The sequence below is a fragment of the Podarcis gaigeae genome, assembly GCF_964106915.1.
Source record: "Podarcis gaigeae genome assembly, chromosome: 16".
NCBI classification, from domain to species: domain Eukaryota; kingdom Metazoa; phylum Chordata; class Lepidosauria; order Squamata; family Lacertidae; genus Podarcis; species Podarcis gaigeae.
The window spans coordinates 28,215,906-28,237,873 of NC_139693.1; the positions used below are offsets into that span (position 1 = coordinate 28,215,906).

At 46.0% G+C, this 21,968-nt stretch overlaps 1 protein-coding gene across 4 annotated transcripts in view; it reads right to left on the reverse strand.

Moving 5' to 3' along the window:
- Window positions 1–15,683: 15,683 nt before the first annotated feature.
- LOC310834111 (carbonic anhydrase 15-like) overlaps window positions 15,684–21,968 on the reverse strand; it is a 46,314-nt gene continuing 40,029 nt past the window's right edge. For all 4 annotated transcript variants that reach the window (XM_083717514.1, XM_083717515.1, XM_083717516.1 and 1 more), the window contains 3 exons: window positions 21,755–21,821; window positions 18,739–18,905; window positions 15,684–16,122 (listed from right to left, as the gene is read on the reverse strand). In XM_083717514.1, the coding sequence (XP_083573640.1) occupies window positions 15,910–16,122; window positions 18,739–18,905; window positions 21,755–21,821 (447 nt within the window). In that variant the 3' untranslated portion in view covers window positions 15,684–15,909. The remainder of the gene's footprint in view (window positions 16,123–18,738; window positions 18,906–21,754; window positions 21,822–21,968) is intronic.

The following is a 21,968-nucleotide window of genomic DNA, read 5'->3' on the forward strand; positions in this document are numbered from 1 at the left end:
GAGGCTGGGGTATAAATAAATAAATCATTGTTATTGTTATTGTTACCATTACGTTATTCCACCCCATTCATTTTAATGCAAAGAAAACTCTATGCAAATTGACAGGGGGAAACATAATCAACTATGTCTCATTTGCAGACTGAAAACAATTGGATTGATTTCGCTTCTGGACATGGGACAAATAAGCGAGGATCCTCAATTTCCACCCCTGTAAACATTTCTTTCGGAATTCTCCTTTGAGTGTGCAAATATATAGAGCACAAACTGCTCAGAGAGCTCCTTAACATTGACAAAATAGTGTGCTCTTGACCTTCAGTGTGATGTAGTGGTTAAGAGCGGTAGTCTCGTAATCTGGGGAACCGGGTTCGTGTCTCCGCTCCTCCACATGCAGCTGCTGGGTGACCTTGGGCCAGTCACACTTCTCTGAAGTCTCTCAGCCTCACTCACCTCACAGAGTGTTTGTTGTGGGGGAGGAAGGGAAAGGAGAATGTTAGCCGCTTTGAGACTCCTTTGGGTAGTGATAAAGCGGGATATCAAATCCAAACTCTTCTTCAAATTTTCCTTCCTGAAAGAATCAAAGACTTCATCAATTGGTTAAGATCTAACGCATTGGGACAAAACATCCCCACCAGTCGTCAGAGAAGACACAGTCATCTCCTGCTGCTTATTTTTCTGTACAGTCAATCTCGTAACGATGCTACTTCAATCATTTCGCCGGGAAGCTGCTGGGATCGACAGAGTGACAGACGTTCGTTCGATGGCTTCGAGTGTAATTGAGCTGTTGTGTTCCCGCAATGAAGGGCGTGCTTGGGATCGTTGTGAACCGTACTGATTGTTAAACTGGCAATTTACAAACTCTGACACAAATAAACACAGTCAACCCTGTCTCCCTCACACCCCACAGATCATCTTCCCCCCTTCCAAGCCCACACTTTGCTGATGCCTCATCAGAACCAACTATTCTGTGAAACAGCATGCCTTCCAAGATCTAACAGGTAAAAAAGGTAAAGGTCAAGGACACCTGGACGGTTAAGTCCAGTCAAAGGTGACTATGGGGTTGCGGCACTCATCTCGCTTTCAGGCCAAGGGAGCTGGCGTTTGTCCGCAGACAGCTTTCCGGCTCATGTGGCCAGCATGACTAAACAGCTTCTACTGCAACGGGACACTGTGACGGAAACCAGAGCTCACAGAAACACTGTTTACCTTCCCTCTGCAGCGGTACCTATTCATCTACTTGCACTGGCATGCTTTCGAACTGCTAGGTTGGCAGGAGCTGGGACAGGAGCTCACCCCATTGCAGGAATTCAAACCGTCAACCTTCCGGTCGGCAATCCCAGGAGGCTCAGTGGTTTAGACCACAGTGCCACCCACATCCCTAAGATCTAATAGGTGACCGCCTACCAGCACATCCCAGAAACACCTGAAGATATTTTTGCTCTGGCAGGCTGTCCCAGCTGGATGAATAGGTCTTTACCACCAGTGTCCGCTTGTTTCACAATTCCCAAAGTTCCATAGGTAGAGGATTAATTGTTCAACCACTCTGGGTCTTTGTTCCTCACCAACTCTCAGAGCCCTGAACAAACCACAGTTCCCAGATTTCTTTGGAGGAAGCTATGACTATTTAAAGTAGTATGAAACTGCTTTAAACATATAGTGCAGATGAGGCATGTGTCCCGCTCTGGTGGTTGGGATCTGCATATCCTTAAGTTGCCTTGCCACCTTACGGTTAATTCAAGGCAAATTTACATATAAGGTTATCAAAATTGTAATAAAAAATTTAAGGTCTTATATATATATAATAAATGTTCATAAATGTACCAACCAAGCACGTACATAGATATGTGGACCACATGTCTGGAGCAGCACAGGAAGACCGCCCTGAAACCATTTGGACTCCCAAACTGACCAAATGTTTTCTCTGCAAGGAGGGAGGGGGTGAGGGAACCTTCCCATTGTCTCAGGAGTTGGGTAATCGCCATCTCAAAGGAATGGCCAGACTACCAGGAAAGGCAATCAGATAAGGCATTATCCGATAACCTGCCAGACAGGAAAAACAACAGCACTCAAATTTCTGTTGTAGACCGCCTTTTCTGTGATGTATGTATGATGTATGGAGGGGTGGTCTTGAGCTCCAGGGCAGGGAATTTAAAATGTCTATATAAGGGCAAGTACACCTTTGTTCTGGGTCCTCCTCCATCCTCCTGCATGTGAGGGGAGCACCCTGTTGCAACAGCTTTAATAAAGATCAGGCTTACTTGCTGCTTTGCTTCTCAATATTCTCTGGTTGGCCTCTGTTATTTTCTCCTACCGATAGGTAACCCACTTAAGGACTCTATACAGGCTCTTGGATACCCCATAAGGGAAGAAGGGCAGGTTTTGTTTACAACAAAAGCAGTTTACAACACAAAAGCAGAAAATATATTTAAATTGAGACATAAACCCTAATTATAATTCCTCATTTAAATAGCAGAACTGTACATATTTTTAGCAGAAGAGACCCTTTGTTAAGGGTGATGAGAGTTGTTAGGAAACCCCCTTATTCTCTTCTGAGAGCTACAATTCCCAAAATCCCCTGGGAAAAGGGGTTGATTGTTAAAACTTCAGAATGGTTAAATACGTAATCCCTATTATTCTCCCAGGCCCAATCTCACCCACTCTTGGTACGCTGCTGAAATTAGAATCAAGGCTAATAGGCCAAAGATTTTGTTAAAAATCAAAACAACCACACACAGCAAAAGTCTAATTTGCAAGAAGCATGTAGGTGTTTTGTTTTTCTTTTATTCACGCTGAGATCCAGCTGGCCTCTTCTCAAAGCTAATTTTGGAACAGGAGAACTTTCTTTGTCGGTGCTAAATTTAAACCTGCAATTAGGGAGAACAAAAGGGGGGAATTTCAGTGTCTCCTTAACAGGTTTGCTATTTGCAGAAGAGCTCAATTTCCTTGGGTTTCTGCTTTCCTGACAAATGATGGGAGGGGGGGTTGGAGGTTTGCCTATTCTGTCTGCTTTTCTCAATGGGATTTTCCTCCTCAGAGCTCCTTTGAAATTTAAATTGGTGGGAATGGCAGAGTCGTGCTAAAAGCCCCAGGAGAGGAGTGAAGCAAAATCTATGCAGCAGGCCTAGGGAAAGTAAATAATGCAAACTTCCAGTGGTGCAAATTGGAAAGGAAAGTGGATTGTTACCGATGGGATTCACAGCAAAATGTTGCAATTCAGAGTGGTGCTGTTCCATGTCCCAGAGACCCTTTCAGACCCTCCCAGTGTCCCTATTTTCCAGGGGCAGTCCTGGATTTACAGAAGCCATCCCAGTTTCTGATTTGATCCAGGAATGCTCCGCTTTCCCTTTAAGGTTATATATAAAAAAATTACATGTTCATAACAGTGTATATAAACCACATGTCTGAAACCCCACAGATTAGGTCCTGAACAAATTGACTTCAAATATTTCTCTGCAGGGTCAAAGTGGGAAACCTCCCCATTATCTCACAAATCCTTTCTTAGGGGCACATTCAAGATATGAACAGGGTGTGAGCCTGTGACCTGTGACCTGTGACCTAGATTCAGGAATTAAGTAGTTATTATAACAAAAGAGTGGCCCAAACCCAGAAAATACAATCAGGTAACATGCCACACATGAGATAAAAAACGCTCTCAGATTTCTGTTGTAGACCGCCTTTTTTGTGATGTAGGTATGATGTATCTGGGGGGTGGTCTTGGGCTACACCCCTTCTGTGATGTATGTATGATGTATCTGGGGGGTGGTCTTGGACTCGAAGGCGGGCAATTTAAAATGTCTATATAAGGTGATACGGAAGGGGGGGCATGTCTTCTTCACCTTCTTCGCTACAATATATCCATTTATTTCCAATTGTCAATGTCAAAAGGGACTAAAATCTATAAATTTCATAGAAAATCAATGTGCCAATTTGCTCAATTTCTCTAGGACTCCATGACACCTCCCCTGTCCTCCATAACCCCTCAAGCAAGGTGTCAAGACCCTAATCCTGTCAAATCACTCTGCCAAGCCTTTCCTCCGGGCAATGCCAGTACATGGACCATTGTCTTCTCATCACCGGTACTCAGGATGTGCTTATCTGCGCATATCTCCAGCTCTGCATATTCCCCCTCCCTCCTCCATATGTTAATCCTGTGTAACACAACCTCTTCTTAATGTATTCATCATGTAATCTGTGTAACCCAACCTCTTCTTAATGTATTCATGATGTAACTGGGATGTATTTTGCACTGTATTCTGGGACATGGAGGGAAATTTCAAAAGTTCATGTCACCCCTTTCTCGCGGTTCAATCTCGCCTTGAACCTGTTGCGCAATAAACTTGGATCTTCTGCAGCTTGCTCCTGTCTCCGGCTGAGCTCATTTTCCTCCGCAGGGACCCACGGACTTAGTCCGACGAGCTGGGTGACAGAGCAGCCTCGCACCCAGATTTTACCGTAACAAAGGGCTTGCACGCATGGCTCTGGGTCCTCCTCTTTCCTTGCGTGTGATTGTGAGCACCCTGTTGCAACAGTTAATAAAGATCAGGCTTATTAGCTGCTTTGCTTCTCAATATTCTCTGGTTGGTCTCTGTTATTTTCTCCTACCGATAGAGAACCTGCAAAAGGACTCTGTAGGCTCTTGGGTACCCCATAAGGGAAAAAGAGCCGTTTTTTAAACTTATATCATATTATTATTACTATTTGATAGGATGACATTCCATAGCCTCTCTCTCTCTCTCTCTCTCTCTCTCTCTCTCTCTCTCTCTCTCTCTCTCTCTCTCTCTCTCTCTCTGTTTGGTACTTTCATATTTATCTGTTTCCTCCAAGGAGCACGAGGTGTTGGCATACATGCAATAAAAATGACCCCTGCAGAGGCCCTAAAGAGTGCTGGGATCAGGCCCTTTTGCTCACTCCCATCCTCATTTTGCTTCCCTGCTCCGATTACCAACTCTAAGGGAAAGACTTGATCGCTCCTCTTCCCTGTAACTCCCCATTCTAACCTGGGGCAAGTTATGGAGTGGAACGGGGGTGACAAGCTAACGTGGCAGCTCCATCTATTTGTCACAGCTCTACTCGCATCGTATTTCAGTCGCTCTCAGCCTATAATTAGTTCCTTCTAAAGGACCATCCATTGATCATTGCTTGTCTTGACAGAGCAGAACTTCCTCCAGGCAGGAGCAGAATAAGGATGTAGGAAGAACATAGGACACTGCCAGATACCAAGTCCAAACAGCTCAGGGTTGTCGACAAAGACTTGCAGTGGCTCTCCAATAATTCAGACGGGGTCCCCTCTGTTGTAAACAAAAAAATGCCCTTTTCCCTTATGGGGTATCCAAGAGCCCACATAGAGTCCTTAAGTGGGTTCCCTATTGGTAGGAGAGAATAACAGAGGCCAACCAGAGAATATTGAGAAGCAAAGCAGCTTGATCTTTATTGAACTGTTGCAACAGGGTGCTCCCCTCACCCGCAGGAGAGAGGAACCCAGAAAAATGGCGTGCAAGGCCTTATAAAGACTTTTGAAATTGCCACCCTGTAGATCAAGACCACCCCCAGAAACATCATACATACATCACAGAAGGGATGTAACCTAAGACCTACCCCTCAGATACATCATACCTACATCACAGAAAAGGTGGTCTAAAACAGAAATTTGAATGTTGTTTTTCTCCTGTCGTTGTTTATCTCCTGTCTGGCAGGTTACTTGATTGGATTTCCTGGGGAGCCTGGCCAGTCTTTTGTAGTGATAAATACTTAGTTCCTGGGTCAGGTCACAGGCTCACACCGTATTCAAACACAGACATACCCTTAAGACAGGATTTGTGAAGACAATGGGGAGGCTTTTCCATTTTCCTTTGACCTTGCAGAGAAAACATTTGGTCAGTTTGGGACAGTTTGGGAATCAAAATGGTTCCAGGTCGGTCTTCTTGTGCTGATCTATGTATGTGCTTGGTTGGTACACTTATGAACATTTAACATATATCTAAGACCATAAAATTCCTATCACATCCCCCAGCCCTGCCTAGAGATGGTGGGGACTGAATCTGGGACCTTTTGCATCTAAAACCAACTCTCTACCACTGTCAAGGACTGGGCAGAGCAGAAGACAGTTCAGAATTACAGCAGGGGTTTGAGGGAGGTCACAGCTCAGAGGGGGATGAGGGGAAGAGCTGAGAAATAATGGGAGAGGAGGAGGAAGATGCACCGGAGGGGGGGGGGACAGCTGACAGACACAGTGTCTTTAGAAAGCATTCCAGACTCCGCCCACCCACCCCGCCCCCCCAGAACCCGGCAGGCATTGAAAGTAGGAGAGCAGAGAGCTGAAATAAAAAAAATAACGTCTTATGTATATAATAAAGGTTCATAAATGTCCCAAGGAAACACGTACATAAATATATAAGCCACATGTCTGAAGCTGCACAGGAGAACAGCCATGAAGCCATTTTGACTCCCAAACTGACCAGGTGTTTTCTCTGCAAAGCCAAATGTATTTTCCTTCACAAATCCTGTCTTAAGGGTATGTCTGCGTATGAATAGGGTGAGCCTGTGACTTGGCTCAGGAACTAAGTGTTTATCATTACAAAAGACTGGCCAGGCTCCCCAGGGTATCAATCCAGTAAGCATTAACAGGTAACTTGTCAGACAGGAGGTAAACAACACACTCAGATTTCTGCTTTAGCCCGCCCTTTCTGTGATGTAGGTATGATGTTTCTGGGGGTGGTCTTGGACTCCAGGGCAGGCAATTTAAAATGTATATATAAGGGCGGGCACACCTGGGTTCTGGGTTCCTCCTCCCTCCTGCGTGTGTTGAGTGGGGACCCTGTTGCAACAGTTCAATAAAGATCAGGCTTACTAGCTGCTTTGCTTCTCAATACAGTGGTGCCCCGCAAGACGAATGCCTCGCAAGACGGAAAACCCGCTAGACGAAAGGGTTTTCCGTTTTGGAGGCGCTTCGCAAAACGAATTTCCCTATGGGCTTGCTTCGCAAGACGAAATGTCTTGTGAGTTCCTGCGGGTTTTTTCCCCTTCCCCCCCCTTTTCCTAAGCCGCTAAGCCACTTATCAGCTGATCCGCTAAAAGCAGCTAAACCGCTAATAGCGCTAATCCGCTAAGCTGTCAATGGGCTTGCTTCGCAAGATGAAAAAACCGCTGTACGAAGAGACTCACGGAACGGATTAATTTCGTCTTGCGAGGCACCACTGTATTCTCTGGTTGGCCTCTGTCCTTATCTCCGACCGATGGAGAACCTACAAAGGACTCTATAAGGGCTCTCGTGTCCCCCATAAGGGAATAAGGGCAGATTTTCATTTATTACAGAGCTCAGAGGCAGAGGGCACATCTTAGCACCCATGGTGATGACACATGAAGGGAGAGAGGGAGGAGGTGGAGACTCACTAGAAGCAACACCATTACTCCCATTTCTAAGCCTCTCTCTGTGAATATTGAATAAAAAGCAACTGGTAAGAACTTTCCTTGTCTTCTCCATTCCTGGCAACCTATTATGGGGGTTGGATCCTCTGACCCTGACAACCACTGAGCTGAGACTCGTGGGTGGGTGCATATGTGCAGATACCAATACATAACTGAGACGGGTCTCCTGATCTTGAAGGTTTTACCAGGTGAGCTACTGTCCTGACACAGGGATAGAAGTTCTTCTCTGGCCATCCACTCACCCACCCTCCCTGGGCTCACAGCATACTGGCCGTCCTGATGAAATAGGACTTGCAACTTGAGGCTGCCGCTAGCGCAAAACACAGTGGCTCAGCTGCTCCCTAGGGCATATGTCCTCAAGACACCAGTCTCCACTAACCTTCCCTCCACATAGCTGTCAACCTTCCATTTTTTGTGGGAAATTCCCTTATTCCAGTGCCGTTTCCTCCTGCTTCTCGCTGCTATCCCGGATTGTTAGATATCCCATAGACTGTCCCCGGGACAGGCGAGGCTGCTGATCCCTTATTTTCAAATCTGAAAGTTGACAGCTATGTCCCTCCAAGGAAACTGTTATAAAAATTTTAAGGTCTTAAATATAGAATAAATATTCATAAATGCACACGTCTAAATATATGAACCATGTGTCTGAAATAGTATGGGAGAGCAATCCTGGAGCCATTTTGACTCTCCCAATGACCTCAAACATTCCTCTGTAGTAGGGAGGAAAATGGAGAAAGCCTTCCCATTGTCTTCTTTTTGCTTGCAAATCCTGTCTTAAGGGCGTATTTGTGTATGGATAGGGTGAGCCTGTGACCTGGATTCAGGAACTAAAGTATTATTAACCATTACAAAAGAATGGCAGGCCAGGCTGCCCAGGTAATACAGTCAGGGACCATTATCAGGTAGCCTGGCAAACAGGATTTCTGCTGTAGACCGCCTCCTTCTGTGATGGATGTATGATGTTTTGGGGGTGGTCTGGGGCTACAAGGTGAGCAGTTTCAAAAGTCTATATAAGGGCTTGCGCACCATTGTTCAGGGTTCTCCTCCCTCCTGCGTGTGGTGAGTGGGGACCCTGTTGCAACAGTTCCTTGAATAAAGATCAGACTTACTAGCTGCTTTGCGTTTTTAACTTTGGCCTTTGTTATTTCTCCTACCCATAGGGAACCCACTTAAGGACTCTATATGGGCTCTGGAATACCCCATAAGGGAAAAGGAGCAGTTTTTTTCTTATAACAAAACAACCCTGGGAAATCACCCCAGCACCATGGCATCTTTCACTCCTTGGAGATTGTGGTGGGTACAACGCTGTGTTCTTAATTGTTTGTTGCCTTATTGTTCATGTGTGTGCATTTCATGGCTTGCACGCTTACAATGGAAGTGTGAATGTCTCTAACAAGGACTTCTTCCACAAACTCAACAGGAAGGGGCTGCCCGAGACAGACAGCGAAGCAGATATTTACTATTTTGGATGGGGAATGAATGGGACAGAGGCCTCCCATCATGGAAAAACTAAGAACTCTGGATTTATTCATTATAATTTCAGTTTACATCGTTTCAGCTTTTGTTTCACATTGTGCGTTATGTTCCCTCTTCCGCAAAGCAGATCACGACATCTGGCAAAGTTGAAAGTTTGGCACAATTCTATTCCCAAGGCTGCCCCCAACTTGGTGAGTCAATTGTGGGGCTATGCTATCCATTTCAATGCAACTATACACAACTTGTAGATTGAGGTGTGTGTCTTATAGGCTAAGCCAGCCTTTCCCCTTTGAGTTACTGGATGCTGCTAGATTAAACCCCCATCATCTTATAATAATGGCGATTCCCAGCTAGGGATGATGGGATTTCTAGTCCAGCAACATCTGAGAATCCAAGTCTAGGCTAGATTTCTTTTCCAAGACTAACGACAGACAGGGGGAAATTAGGTGCAAGTGATGCTATTTCTGTACGGGACGGAAGTGTGCTGAATTTAAATATCAAGGATGCTAATTTTTTGTTGCTTAGGCACTTGGCCGCCATCTTGGAAAATGGCCACCAATATTGCTGTTTTTGATTTCTGCAAGTGGTCTATCAAACCTATCAACTTTTTTTTTTCCCCATCTTGAATATTTTGCAGCTACCTTCGCAAGGATTACAGGACATTAGCTGGCAGCAAGGCAGACCCCACAAAATGTCTAGCAACTCAGGTAATGGCAAAGGCACCAAATGACAAGGACACTGTGGCAGCTGGAGCTTTTGCTGAAGTGAGATCATCTAAAAACAAGTTGGCTGCAGCATCTTAACAGTCGGGCTCCACACAGGGAATAGCTGACCTGGTCCAGTTCTGTCCTCGAAGCAATTCAAGGGCAGGACTAAAGTTTAATTAGAGGTTAAAAGAGCACCTTGCTATATACATAAGTTGCCTCTATATATTCAACCTAGTACTATTGAAATGCGTGAAGCACCATGTGCTTTCTGGAGGGTAGATCAGAAAATTTTGATAATTGTGTAGGTCACAACTTTTGTGATAAAGCCACTTCCGCCCTGCAGAGGAGGAGGTGTTGCGGGCTTCATGCCCCTACCATGCGCACGGTGCCTGGCGCTCAGCTTCCGCGTGATTGGGGAATCCCCGACCGCATCACCCCCTGGACAGCCAATCAGCTGGCTCTGGGGGCGTGGCCTTGTTGGTTTCTGCTTCCTTCACTGAGCAGCGAAGTGCTTGTCACAAGACAATGTTTACATTCCACAGTCAAGTGCTGTTGGGTTTTCTCACGGGAAAGGAGACTGGATGTGACGTACACTGGTTTCCTGTTTTTCACTGTTCTTTGCAGTTCAGTGTTGTTTCTCTCCGTGCTTTAGAGGAGAGAGGATGCCTTTCTCTGCTCCGGCAGAGGGAAGATGTTTTTTCTGTAAATTACCAGCTTTGAAGTGTAAATAAAGTAATATAGAGCATGTTGGCACGTACTTTTCATCATTCCGCTGTGCACTGGACACTGCTTATCTCCAATATTTGGTTCCGGGCCCAGAAAAACGCAGTGTTTTGAGAATGGACTCCAGAAGTCGGGCTCCTGGCAAAGGAACAAAGGAGCAAAGAATTGGAGTGCCGGCAAAGGATCGGAATGCAGAGGGCCGGATCGGACGATATCTCTGCGCGTCAAGATGATTTGATGAGGTATGTGCTACAGCTCCGGGCAGCCTGCCAGCTTCTAATTAATGGCTTTATGGCTGGACTTTGAACTTTTATAGCCGGTTTTGCCGTGGCACAGGCAAAAGGCTAGAAGGATAAATTTTTCCTATGCTGGGGAAATCGAAAGTAAAGCAGCTGCAGCAGTGTCGCAGCATGAATTTAAGACAGCAGAGAGAACTTTCACTTTTGAACTTGCCTTTGGAATGCGGTTTTGCAGCAGCTGCAGATAAGCAGAGTGGCACAGGCTCACAGGCAGAGGCTGGAAATTGAAAGTACTTTTGAACTTGCTTTTGGAATGAAGCAGCTGCAGCTGTACACAGACGCAGCTTGTATAAAGCAGCTTGATTTAAAGCAGCAGAGATGACGCAGAAGGCTAATGCCAGAGTCATGATGGCTAGCTGCAGAAGGCTGGCTGATGCAAGTGGGGAATCTGATGCCAATCAGCCAAATGCTCAACTCACAGTAGCCTGTGATACTGCCATGATTCAGAATGAAGCAGACCGCCAGGGTGATAGCTGCATGGGCAAGGGGGAGACTTCACAGACGTCATCCCATAGTGCAGTGGAACCACCAGATGGCGCCAAAGCTTTGAAGGCAGTGAAATGCTACTCGTGTGGACGTCTAGGCCATATGAAGAGGGAATGCAGAAATCCCAGGGCCAAGACAGAGCAGCGCAGCAAAAGCTCATCGCGTGGAAAAGGCCGAGGCAAAGGCAAAGGTCCGGTGTCCAGGACAACGCAGCACAAGGCAATGGTCTCACGCTTCACTCCAAAGGTTGCAGAGGTCCAGAAGACGTCTAGATCTTTTTTCGTTGTTGATTCAGCGGCGACCCACCACATGTGCAACGATAAGCGACTGTTCGTGTCTTTTACACCGCAGGAAGGTGCGATTCACCAGGCGGATGACCACACAATCCCCAGTAAAGGCTACGGAACTGTTGTTCTTCACAGTTTGGACTTATCGATACAGGATGTGCTTTATGTGCCAGATGCCAAGCATAATCTGCTCAGCGTTGGACAGCTGAATGAGCGGAAAATTGACGTTTCCTTTAAGAACAAAAGGTGCATCATCACAAAGAAAAATGATTATGTATTGCATGCTGAATATGTTGGTCGTTTGTATGTTTTGTATTTTGATGATGTTGTGCAGGATGACACTTGTTGCATTGCAGGTTCTAACAAAAGTTTGCATGCAGAATGTATTCACGATTTTCATCGAAAATTTGGTCATTTGCATTTTGAGGCAGTATCTAAAATGCCTGCCTTGGTTGAAGGTATGACTATTAAACCCTGCAGGTACCACATGAAGTGCAAGGCATGCGCAGCAAACAAGGTAAAAATGGCTGCGAAAGGTAAGATGTCTAGTAGGCAAGCTACAGAACCATACCAGGTTGTTCATGCTGATTTGGTTGGACCACTAGCGCCCTCTTTGGGTGGAAACAGGTACTTCATGGTTCTCATTGATGCATTTTCCAGGTATATTTATGTGTACAATCTCAAGCAGAAATCAGAGGCTTTTCCAAGGTTCAAAGAATTCTGTGCTTGGTTGGGAAATGTGCATGGTAAGAAGGTAAAGACTCTTTTCAGTGATCGCGGGGGAGAATTCACTTCTCAGCAGTTTGAAGCTTTTCTGACTGAGAAAGGAATTCAACACGATTTGTCTAGTCCTCGCTCGCCATGGCAGAATGGACTTGCGGAACGAGCAAATCAGACATTGCTTCAAGGGTTAAAAACCTTGCTGCATGATGCCAATCTTCCAGAGAGTTATTGGGCCGAAGCTCTCTCATGTTTCACTTACAGTTATAATCGCAGGTTATCTTCAGCGATTGGTTGTACCCCCTATGAGAAGATGTTTGGCAAGAAGCCATACATCAAACACATGAAAATTTTTGGTTCTGACATGTGGGTTCACTCACCACAAAACTCCAAGTTAGACAAGCGTGGATTGCATGGTATCTTTCTAGGTTATCAGAAAGGGTCTTACAGAATAATGATGACTGACTCTAAGGAAATTAAGCTCACAAGAAGTGTTGAGTACAATGCCAAGTGGGGGGAGAATGTGGGAATTTTCCAATGTTATCCTGATGACAGTGATGAAACTGAGGATAGTCAAAAGCAACCGCAACAACCCACACCCACTGATGAAGGTTCTGAGTCTGAGTCTGAAACTGAATCGGGTGATTCAGAGGATTTCAAGAGTGCGAAAGCCTCTATGCGACCCTCTGAAAGCTCTGATCAAGAATTGGAGGAACCATTGTTCACAATAGGTCACTTTTCTCCTAAGAAGGAAGAGGAGAGTATTGAAGACTTAAGGCTAATTCGCAGGTCACAGAGAGCAACAAAAGGCAGACCTCCAAAGAGATTTGCTGATGAGTTTGCTAAGATAGCAGTAACAGCTGTTAAAAGCTCCAAGAAGGTATTTGAACCTTCAAGTTTCCAAGAAATCCAGGATTTGGATTCAAAGGAAGCTGAGCCATGGTTAAATGCCATGAAGGCTGAGCTTGATTCCTTGGAAAGGAACAAAACATGGGACCTTGTTCCAGTAGTTCCAGGAATGAAACTGCTTGGAAGCAAATGGGTCTTCAAAGCGAAGACTGATCAAAATGGCAAGATAGTCAGACACAAAGCCAGATTGGTAGCCAGAGGTTTTGCACAGGTACCAGGTGAAGACTATCACGAGACCTACTCACCCACCGTGAGGTATGAGAGCATTAGGCTTATGCTCAAGCTAGCTGCAGAAGAGAATCTACACATTAGTCACCATGATGTGAATACAGCTTTTCTGTACGGATCTCTAGATGAATCACTTTATATGCTTCCACCTGATGGCGTACAGGTAAAACAGGGATTTGTTTGTGCTCTGAAGAAGTCCCTTTATGGTCTCAAACAAAGTGCACGGTGTTGGCACACAAAACTCACTGAAGTATTGTTTTCTCTAGGTTTTAAGCAAGGGAAAGCTGATCCATGCGTATTTGTCAAAGAGGAGGGGCAAAAGAAACTGTATTGTTTGTTTTATGTTGATGATCTTTTATTCTTTTGGGAAGATGTCACAATGTACAATAACGCCCTAGCTCAACTGAAAGAGCACTTTGACATAAAAGATCTTGGTGAGGTAAACAACTACCTATCTCTGGAAATAGAGAGAGATCAAGATGGTAACATTCTAGTACACCAGTCACGGAAAATTGCTGATGTGTTAAGCAAACTAAACCTGATGGATGCTAACCCTGTAGACACACCGATGATAACAAGTTATCAGGTAGATGACACTGAAGAAGCATTTTCTGACACTACACTGTACAGAAGTGTGCTAGGCAAGCTAAACTTCATTGCCAGATGTTCAAGACCTGACATTGCTGTTAGCTGTAATTTGCTAAGCAGACAAGTCAACAATCCTACTGTTAAGGATTGGAAAGCTCTGAAACGCATAGCGCGGTATTTGAAAGGCACTATGCATTACAGACTGAGATTTAACAATCAGAAGTCTGGTGGTCTTGAGATATTTGCAGATGCAAGTTTTGGAAGTGACACTACAGACAGGAAAAGTACGTCTGGAGTTTGCTATAAGTACAATCAGGGTCTATTTGATTGGTCATGCAAGAAGCAAACAACAGTTAGCTTAAGTACTTGTGAAGCTGAACTGAATGCACTGTCTTATTCACTTAAAGATTGTGAATGGTTGTTACAATTGTGCAAAGACATGAAAATTCCTGTCAAATGTCCAATCCAGGTTTACCAGGACAACAAAGCATGTTTGGCTTTGCTGAATTCTGAAGGTTGTAAGCAAAGCACGAAGCACTTGCAATTGAAGTTGCAACATGCTAGGGAACGTATTCAAAAGGGACTCGTAACGGTGTCCTATATGCCAGGTAATGAAATTCCTGCTGATGTATTGTCCAAGATTGTATCAAGGGATCAACACTGTACCTATGTGCAGAAGTTGGGTTTGTACTGATATTGTACGAACACGCTGCCCAGTGATGTTCACAGAAAGGGGGAGGATGTTGGTTTCTGCTTCCTTCACTGAGCAGCGAAGTGCTTGTCACAAGACAATGTTTACATTCCACAGTCAAGTGCTGTTGGGTTTTCTCACGGGAAAGGAGACTGGATGTGACGTACACTGGTTTCCTGTTTTTCACTGTTCTTTGCAGTTCAGTGTTGTTTCTCTCCGTGCTTTAGAGGAGAGAGGATGCCTTTCTCTGCTCCGGCAGAGGGAAGATGTTTTTTCTGTAAATTACCAGCTTTGAAGTGTAAATAAAGTAATATAGAGCATGTTGGCACGTACTTTTCATCATTCCGCTGTGCACTGGACACTGCTTATCTTCAACAGGCCTGACCTATTTAAAGGGGGCACGGCCGGGGATCTCCCTCTGTTGCTTCCTCCAGCTGCTCCTGTTTCCCACCCTCCCGCCCTTTAAGGTTTTCGTCCTTGACCTTGCTATGGACCTCGGTTGGTCACCATTGAGGAGCCTGGTAGGAATTTTTTCCACTTGGCAAATTGGTACCAGCCACTTGGTTTTCGCTTACCTCATAGCAAATCGCCACAACTTTCTTGGTATTGGCAGTTAGGTATTGGTATTGCTTTGTAGATGGAAGAGGGGAGGAAGTGCCATCACCTGCCCCGCATATTGAAGGGTAGTCCGATAAAGGATTCCGGGGGCCAGGCCCTGTCCGAAGCCTATGGAGGTGAGGGGCTAAGGAACGCCCCCGAGCGGTGACCCAGGGGGAGTTCCTAGTTGATCTAACTTCAAGCGGACTGGCTGAAGCCAGATATATTTAGTTAGGACCAATACCTAAGCCAATATCGCTCATCACCTGTAACCAATAAAGTTGTGGCCTTAATTAGCCCATTAACCTTAATATTTGTGTCATGTGTCTTTATTTCGACTGGGGAAGGGCAGGAACTCACCACACAACATAAACAGGCCACCTTTGCAGGAAAATGCCGAAAGATTAACAAGGCTGCCTTCAGGCATCAGAAAATTTGGCACCTTACATTTTTTGATTCAGCACACTTTTTTTTTTTTTTTTTTTTTTTTTGCTAAGGAACACCAGTTTGCCACTAATTCCTCAGCAATGCCAACGGGATTTCTGGAGGCCTCCTCAGGATTTTGAGCCAGTCTGTTAACAGGAAGAAAGCACCTTTCCCCCCAAAATAAGCAAAATACAATCGTCAGATGTTGCGTTCTTTTCTCGTTGCCAGTTTTGCTCCAACTCGTTCAATGTTCAGATCAGCGGCTAGAAAAGGATCACAGTGAAGATGCATGGATATGAAGATGCCACAAAGCCATCACCCATCATAATTGTTGAACTCGATAGAGACACCTAGGAGGTGCCAGAAAGCTGGCCAATCAAAACAGCCAAAAGCAGAGGGAAGAGATGATTGACAACCAGCGGGGAGCCATGGCTAATGGTGGCGTCTCTGGAAGCATAGACTTCGCGACCATGAAGAGGCTGCGGTGGGCGGAAGTTGTTGGTCATTTTCAGGGAAGTCGTTCCAGCGCTTTTGTAGTAAAGGGTGTTGACAAATGCATTCAGCTAAATAGAGGAATGAGAGAATGGTTTAGCAGTTACTAGGGGCTAGGTGCTGGCATGTACAGTAGTACCTCTGGTTACATACACTGCAGGTTACATGCGCTTCAGGTTACATATGCTTCAGGTTACATACTCCACTAACCCAGAAATAGTGCTTCAGGTTAAGAACTTTGCTTTAGGATAAGAACAGAAATTGTGCTCCGGTGGTGCAGCGGCAGCAGGAGGCCCCATTAGCTAAAGTGGTGCTTCAGGTTAAGAACAGTTTCAGGTTAAGAACGGACCTCTGGAAAGAATTAAGTACTTAACCCGAGGTACCACTGTATTCATTTAGAAAGATTTATAAACCGTTTGTCATATGACGCTGAAAGTGGAAAGTGTCAGTTTGCATTTCTTAGTGCAGAAAGCGTTAATCTGATGTGTAGAGATCTTTCCTATTCTAATTACAGTGGTGCCTCGCAAGACGAAAAGAATCTGTTCCGCGAGTCTCTTTGTCTAGCGGTTTTTTTGTCTTGCGAAGCAAGCCCATTGATGGCTTAGTTGATTAGCGCTATTAGCTCTATTAGCTCTATTAGCTCTATTAGCGGCTTTTAGCGGCTTATCGGATAAGCAGATAAGCAGCTTAGCGGCTTAGAAAAAGGGGGGGGAGGGAAAAAACCCGCAGGAACTCGCAAGACATTTTCGTCTTGCGAAGCAAGCCCATAGGAAATTCATTTTGCGAAGCACCTCCAAAACGGAAAACCCTTTCGTCTAGCGGGTTTTCCGTCTTGTGAGGCATTTGTCTTGCGGGGCACCACTGTACCATAATTCAAGAGGGTTCTGGAGGCTTCTCTGTGTGAAAGAAACAAGCAGAAGAATCGTGATGTTTGGGTTATTCCTTCAGAGAAGCGGAATACAGCTGGCTTAAACTGGTTCTCTTATCTCTTCCGTCAAGGTCATGCTGGCAATAATAATAAGGCCAGAAGGAGCCTCGGTTTCGCTTTCCTCTTTCTATCTCTCTTCCTTCTGGTGTCGTGTTCTGTACAGAGCTTGGTTAGTGTTAAGGTTTAGACTTTTTATAAGTTATTGTAAGTTTACGTTAAGTCTGCTGCAACTGGATTTCTTATGGACAGTGCCAGTCCTGAATGTAATGGATTTGTGACCATTATGCTCATTTGCCTTCTCTAAAAATAAAGCTCTGCTGGATGAAATATTAATTGTCTCTGGACTATTTGGGGGGAATCCTGCAACGTGTTTAAGTTTTTACTCTGCTAACTATACAGTGGTACCTCAGGTTAAGAACTTAATTCGTTCCGGAGGTCCGTTCTTAACCTGAAAGAGTTCTTAACCTGAAGCACCACTTTAGCTAATGGGGCCTCCCCTTGCCGCCACGCCACCGCCACATGATTTCTGTTCCCATCCTGAAGCAAAGTTCTTAACCTGAGGTACTATTTCTGGGTTAGCGGAGTCTGTAACCTGAAGCATATGTAACCTGAAACGTATGTAACCCGAGGTACATTGGAATCTGCCTCTGATCACTACTGAGTGGAAATTCAATGACATATGTCAATATATACCAAAATATCACAACATATACCAGGGGTCAGCAAGGTTTACTGGCCATGGGCCAGACTGGTGCAGTGCAATGCCAGAAATCGCGTTTGCGCATGTCTGCGGTGCCAGAAATTGCTTCTGCACATGCCCAGATGCCTGCACAGAAGCGATTTTCGGCGTCTGGGCATGCGCAGACATGCTTTCCAGTATCTGCACATGTGCAGACACGATTTCCGGCGCCACTCGGCAAGTCCCCGCGCCGCGCTGCACTGGTTTAGCGCAGCACGCAAGGGACTTGTCGAGCGGGCTGCTCAGTTCGGGGGCAACTCGTTGGCTGGTAAAACGGTCTTTGTGAGCCCCTGACATATACCAGTATATCATGATAACTGAAATAGGGATGGAGCTCTATAGAGACATGGGCTGGCTTCATGGTTTTCCTCGCATTGTGATTTCTGCTGGCGCCTGCTCTTGTGATTCGATGCCCCCCTGCATGAGGCTGGGGAGAGCTGAGCTGGCCAAGTTAACAAGGGCTGCAGGAATCAAGAGAAGCATTGGCTGGCTTGACGGTTTTCCCCACATTGTGATTTTTGCATAACACACACTCACACATTGTGATTCACAAGATATTGCCAGGTCAAAAAAAAATGAAACCTATAACACAATATGGACTTCAAATCACTGTGGCTGACAACGGCTGTGTTTTCAGCTGACAGAGGCAGTATTTCTTTGAATACAGTGGTACCTCAGGTTACATACGCTTCAGGTTACAGACTCCACTTTGCTTCAGGGTGAGAACAGAAATCGTGCTTCGGTGGCGCGGCGGCAGCGGGAGGCCCCATTAGCTAAAGTGGTGCTTCAGGTTAAGAACAGTTTCAGGTTAAGAACGGATCTCTGGAACGAATTAAGTACTTAACCCGAGGTACCACTGTACAAGATGCTTGGCTAGATAAGCCATTGGCCTGATCCTGCAAGCTCTTCTTGTGTCATTTTAGATTGGGAGCCATTTTTGTTTTTCGAAAGCCACAGCCTTTTTCAGCTAAAATGAGAAACAAGAGCAACACTGGACATAGAAATGTTTGGTTTTCTCACCTGTGACTTGCTGATTGGGATGTTCTCTTCAAACACAGTCCATTGCACCACTTCTTCGCAGTTTGGGGTGGTGAGGGAGCCCTTGTAGCGATAATATTTGGAGAGTGAGGCCATGTTGGGGAGGAGGTTGCTCAGAGAAAACGTGGAGGCCAACTCGACATAATCCTCTAAGCAGAGAAACAGAAACAGAGAATTGGGGTTTGGATTTGATATCCCGCTTTACCACTACCCAAAGGAGTCTCAAAGCAGCCAACATTTTCCTTTCTCTTCCTCCCCCACAACAAACACTCTGTGAGGTGAGTGAGGCTGAGAGACTTCAGAGAAGTGTGACTGGCCCAAGGTCACCCAGCAGCTGCATGTGGAGGAGTGGGGAATCGAACCCGGTTCACCAGATTACGAGTCCACTGCTCTTAACCACTACACCACACTGGCTCTCTCACTGGGGTGTGAGGACGGGAAATGAGAAAGTGGGTTCTCCTTCATGGAGAGCACGTGTTGCGGTGCGAGCAACCATGACATCCCCTGTTGCTGGGCGGGTTAGTTTGGATGGCCGCGGATTTGATTGGGCACCTCCAATGTTGCTGGGGAAAATTGATTGTTGCAATTTTATTTGATTGATGGGGGTGCTCTATAGGTCCCCCTATGTGCAGCGTCGAGCTGCTTCTTTTCGCTGCGCTCATCGGATTACCCACCCACCCTCCCTTTATTTAGGGCTTGTTTGCGCTGACCTTCCTATGCCTGTCATGGGATCGTTTGTTTTGGAGCAGGGGACTGGTAGGAATTTTACCATTTGGCTGATTGGCTGGGGCCATTTGGGTTTTGCCTACTGCGTAGCAAATCGTCACAACTTGTAAGTTGCGCTTAGGCATTGGTTAATTTTTTGGTTGGTAGAGGGGATGAGGTTGCCTGTGCCTGCCCCTCCAATGCTGCTGCTGCAAGGGTATTCCATTAAAGGAATCCAGGGGCTCACCATGCTTTCGTCCGTATCCAGGGGCACCGACTTATAAAAAATATTGGGGGGGGGGCCATACCGGGGTCCTCGCCACAAGATCCTGGCTGCGGGGCGCAATTCGGGAGGGCTCGGCTGGCCGGGCCCAGGCCCGCGGGGCTCCTCCGCGCTCCCCTCCCCCGGCCAGGCGGCGCCTGCAAAGGCTGCAGGTTCCGCTGCTCCTCCGTCTCTCTTTCCACTGGTAGCGAGAGCGGGTGGGAGGAGGCCACCCGGGAGCCGGAACCGGGCACCAAATAAGGAGAGCAGGGCGGGCCTGGATCCTGGCCTTGTTTGTCGCTTCCCCTCGGCCGGCAGCCCAGCCAAACCCGCGGCGGCGGCGAGGCGATGCCCGCGCAGGGGGGCGCCCACCCCTCGGCCCCCACCCGGCGCTGCCGCCCCAGCACCTGCCCGCTCCTCCCAAGGGGCCTCCTCTCCCTCCCGCCTCTTCGCAGCGGTAATATAATTTTTTTAAATTATTGGGGGGGCGGAGCCCCCCCAAACGAATTTTTGAGGGGGCTCGGGCCCCCTCAGGCCCCATGGAGTCGGCGCCTATGTCCTTATCCCTTACAATGGGCTAGGGCCACGCAAGAGCACCTGGGAGCATTTAGGGAGAGGTGTGAGCCTGGCGCCCAGCTTTTTCTCTCCTCAAAATGGCTTACCCTTACTGACTTCCGTGCAGGTGTGGTTGTCAGTTCTGTTCCTACCTCCAAGTGGGAACAGATAATCGCTAAACAAGGCCTAAGCAACCACTCGGTAAAGGGTAAAGGGGACCCCTGACCATTAGGTCCAGTCGTGACCGACTCTGGGGTTGCGGCGCTCATCTCGCTTTATTGGCCAAGGGAGCCGGCGTACAGCTTCTGGGTCATGTGGCCAGCATGACTAAGTGCTTCTGGCGAACCAGAGCAGCGCGCGGAAACGCCGTTTACCTTCCCGCCGGAGTGGTACCTATTTATCTACTTGCACTTTGATGTGCTTTCAAACTGCTAGGTTGGCAGGAGCTGAGACCGAGCAACGGGAGCTCACCCCGTCGCGAGGATTTGAACCGCCGACCTTCTGATCAGCAAGTCCTAGGCTCTGTGGCTTAACCCACAGCGCCACCCGTGTCACTCACTTACTGTAATTCAATAAAGTTGTGGCCAAAATTATGCCAAAAACCAAAACAAAAATGATGTGCGAACGTGTTTTTATTCAGGGGTGTCTTGGGGGTCCTCAACACGCAACTCCATTTCAAATGGAGAATGTACAGAAATGCCCTGCCGTAGGGGAAATTGCTCTGCTAAAACGTGCCTGTGAGGGGAATTCGCACTAAGATCCTGCTGGATTTTCATGAGCACTTTTATTTGTTTTTTAAATAAATTGATGTGAAGGGGGAACACAAGACTATGAAAATAAGAAACTGGATTTCTGGGACAACAACGGGATATTAGCTCCGCCTAAGGCATGATGGTTAACAGCAACAACCAGGGGAAAGAAAGACATAACATCTTACAAGGAGAGGAATAAACACCACAGACAGAATAATTGCCACACACAGGAAGAACAGAGATATAGTTTAAGTTCCTCACTTGTAACTTTATAAATCATTTAACGTGTCAACATGAATAGAAGTTATTAATATTGCAGTTGTTGTATAAGAGATTATTATGATGACCGGAATGTAATGGAAATTAATAAGATTTTGGAGCGCAGAGATAAAGCAAATAATCAATTTATCAAATCTAGCACACGGGGGCCCACTATCTAAATGATATAATTCAGTATTTGAACAATTGGTATCAATAATTGGCATTGTTATAATGAAGCTATTATTGGATTGTAAGTGAAAACTAATAAAAATATTATTTAAAAGAAAAGAAAAGAAACTGAAATTGGTAGATTCACCCAAACATGCTGACATGTTGCTTTCCCTTAGGCAATAATCAATTGGTACCAAGCACTAGCAAGAGCCCCAAAAATGTATGGTGTGCATGTGGCCCTGATCCACCAAATCCAAGCATTCTAAAGGATTGCCTGAGGTTTGATGCTCACCTGCACGAGTGATATTCCTCAGGCCAGTGACGATGGTGTTGTAATTGGTATTGTCTGCATCAGATACCTGCAGTGCAAAAATCTAGTATGCATCTTTGGTGCTTGACCCATTGCAAAGTCCCTTTGCCCTCAAGCTGTTACCCCTCCAGCATCAAGCAGACAAACAAAGGTAACCAAACTGGATACAGTCTCCTCCCCACGTTATAAACATGGC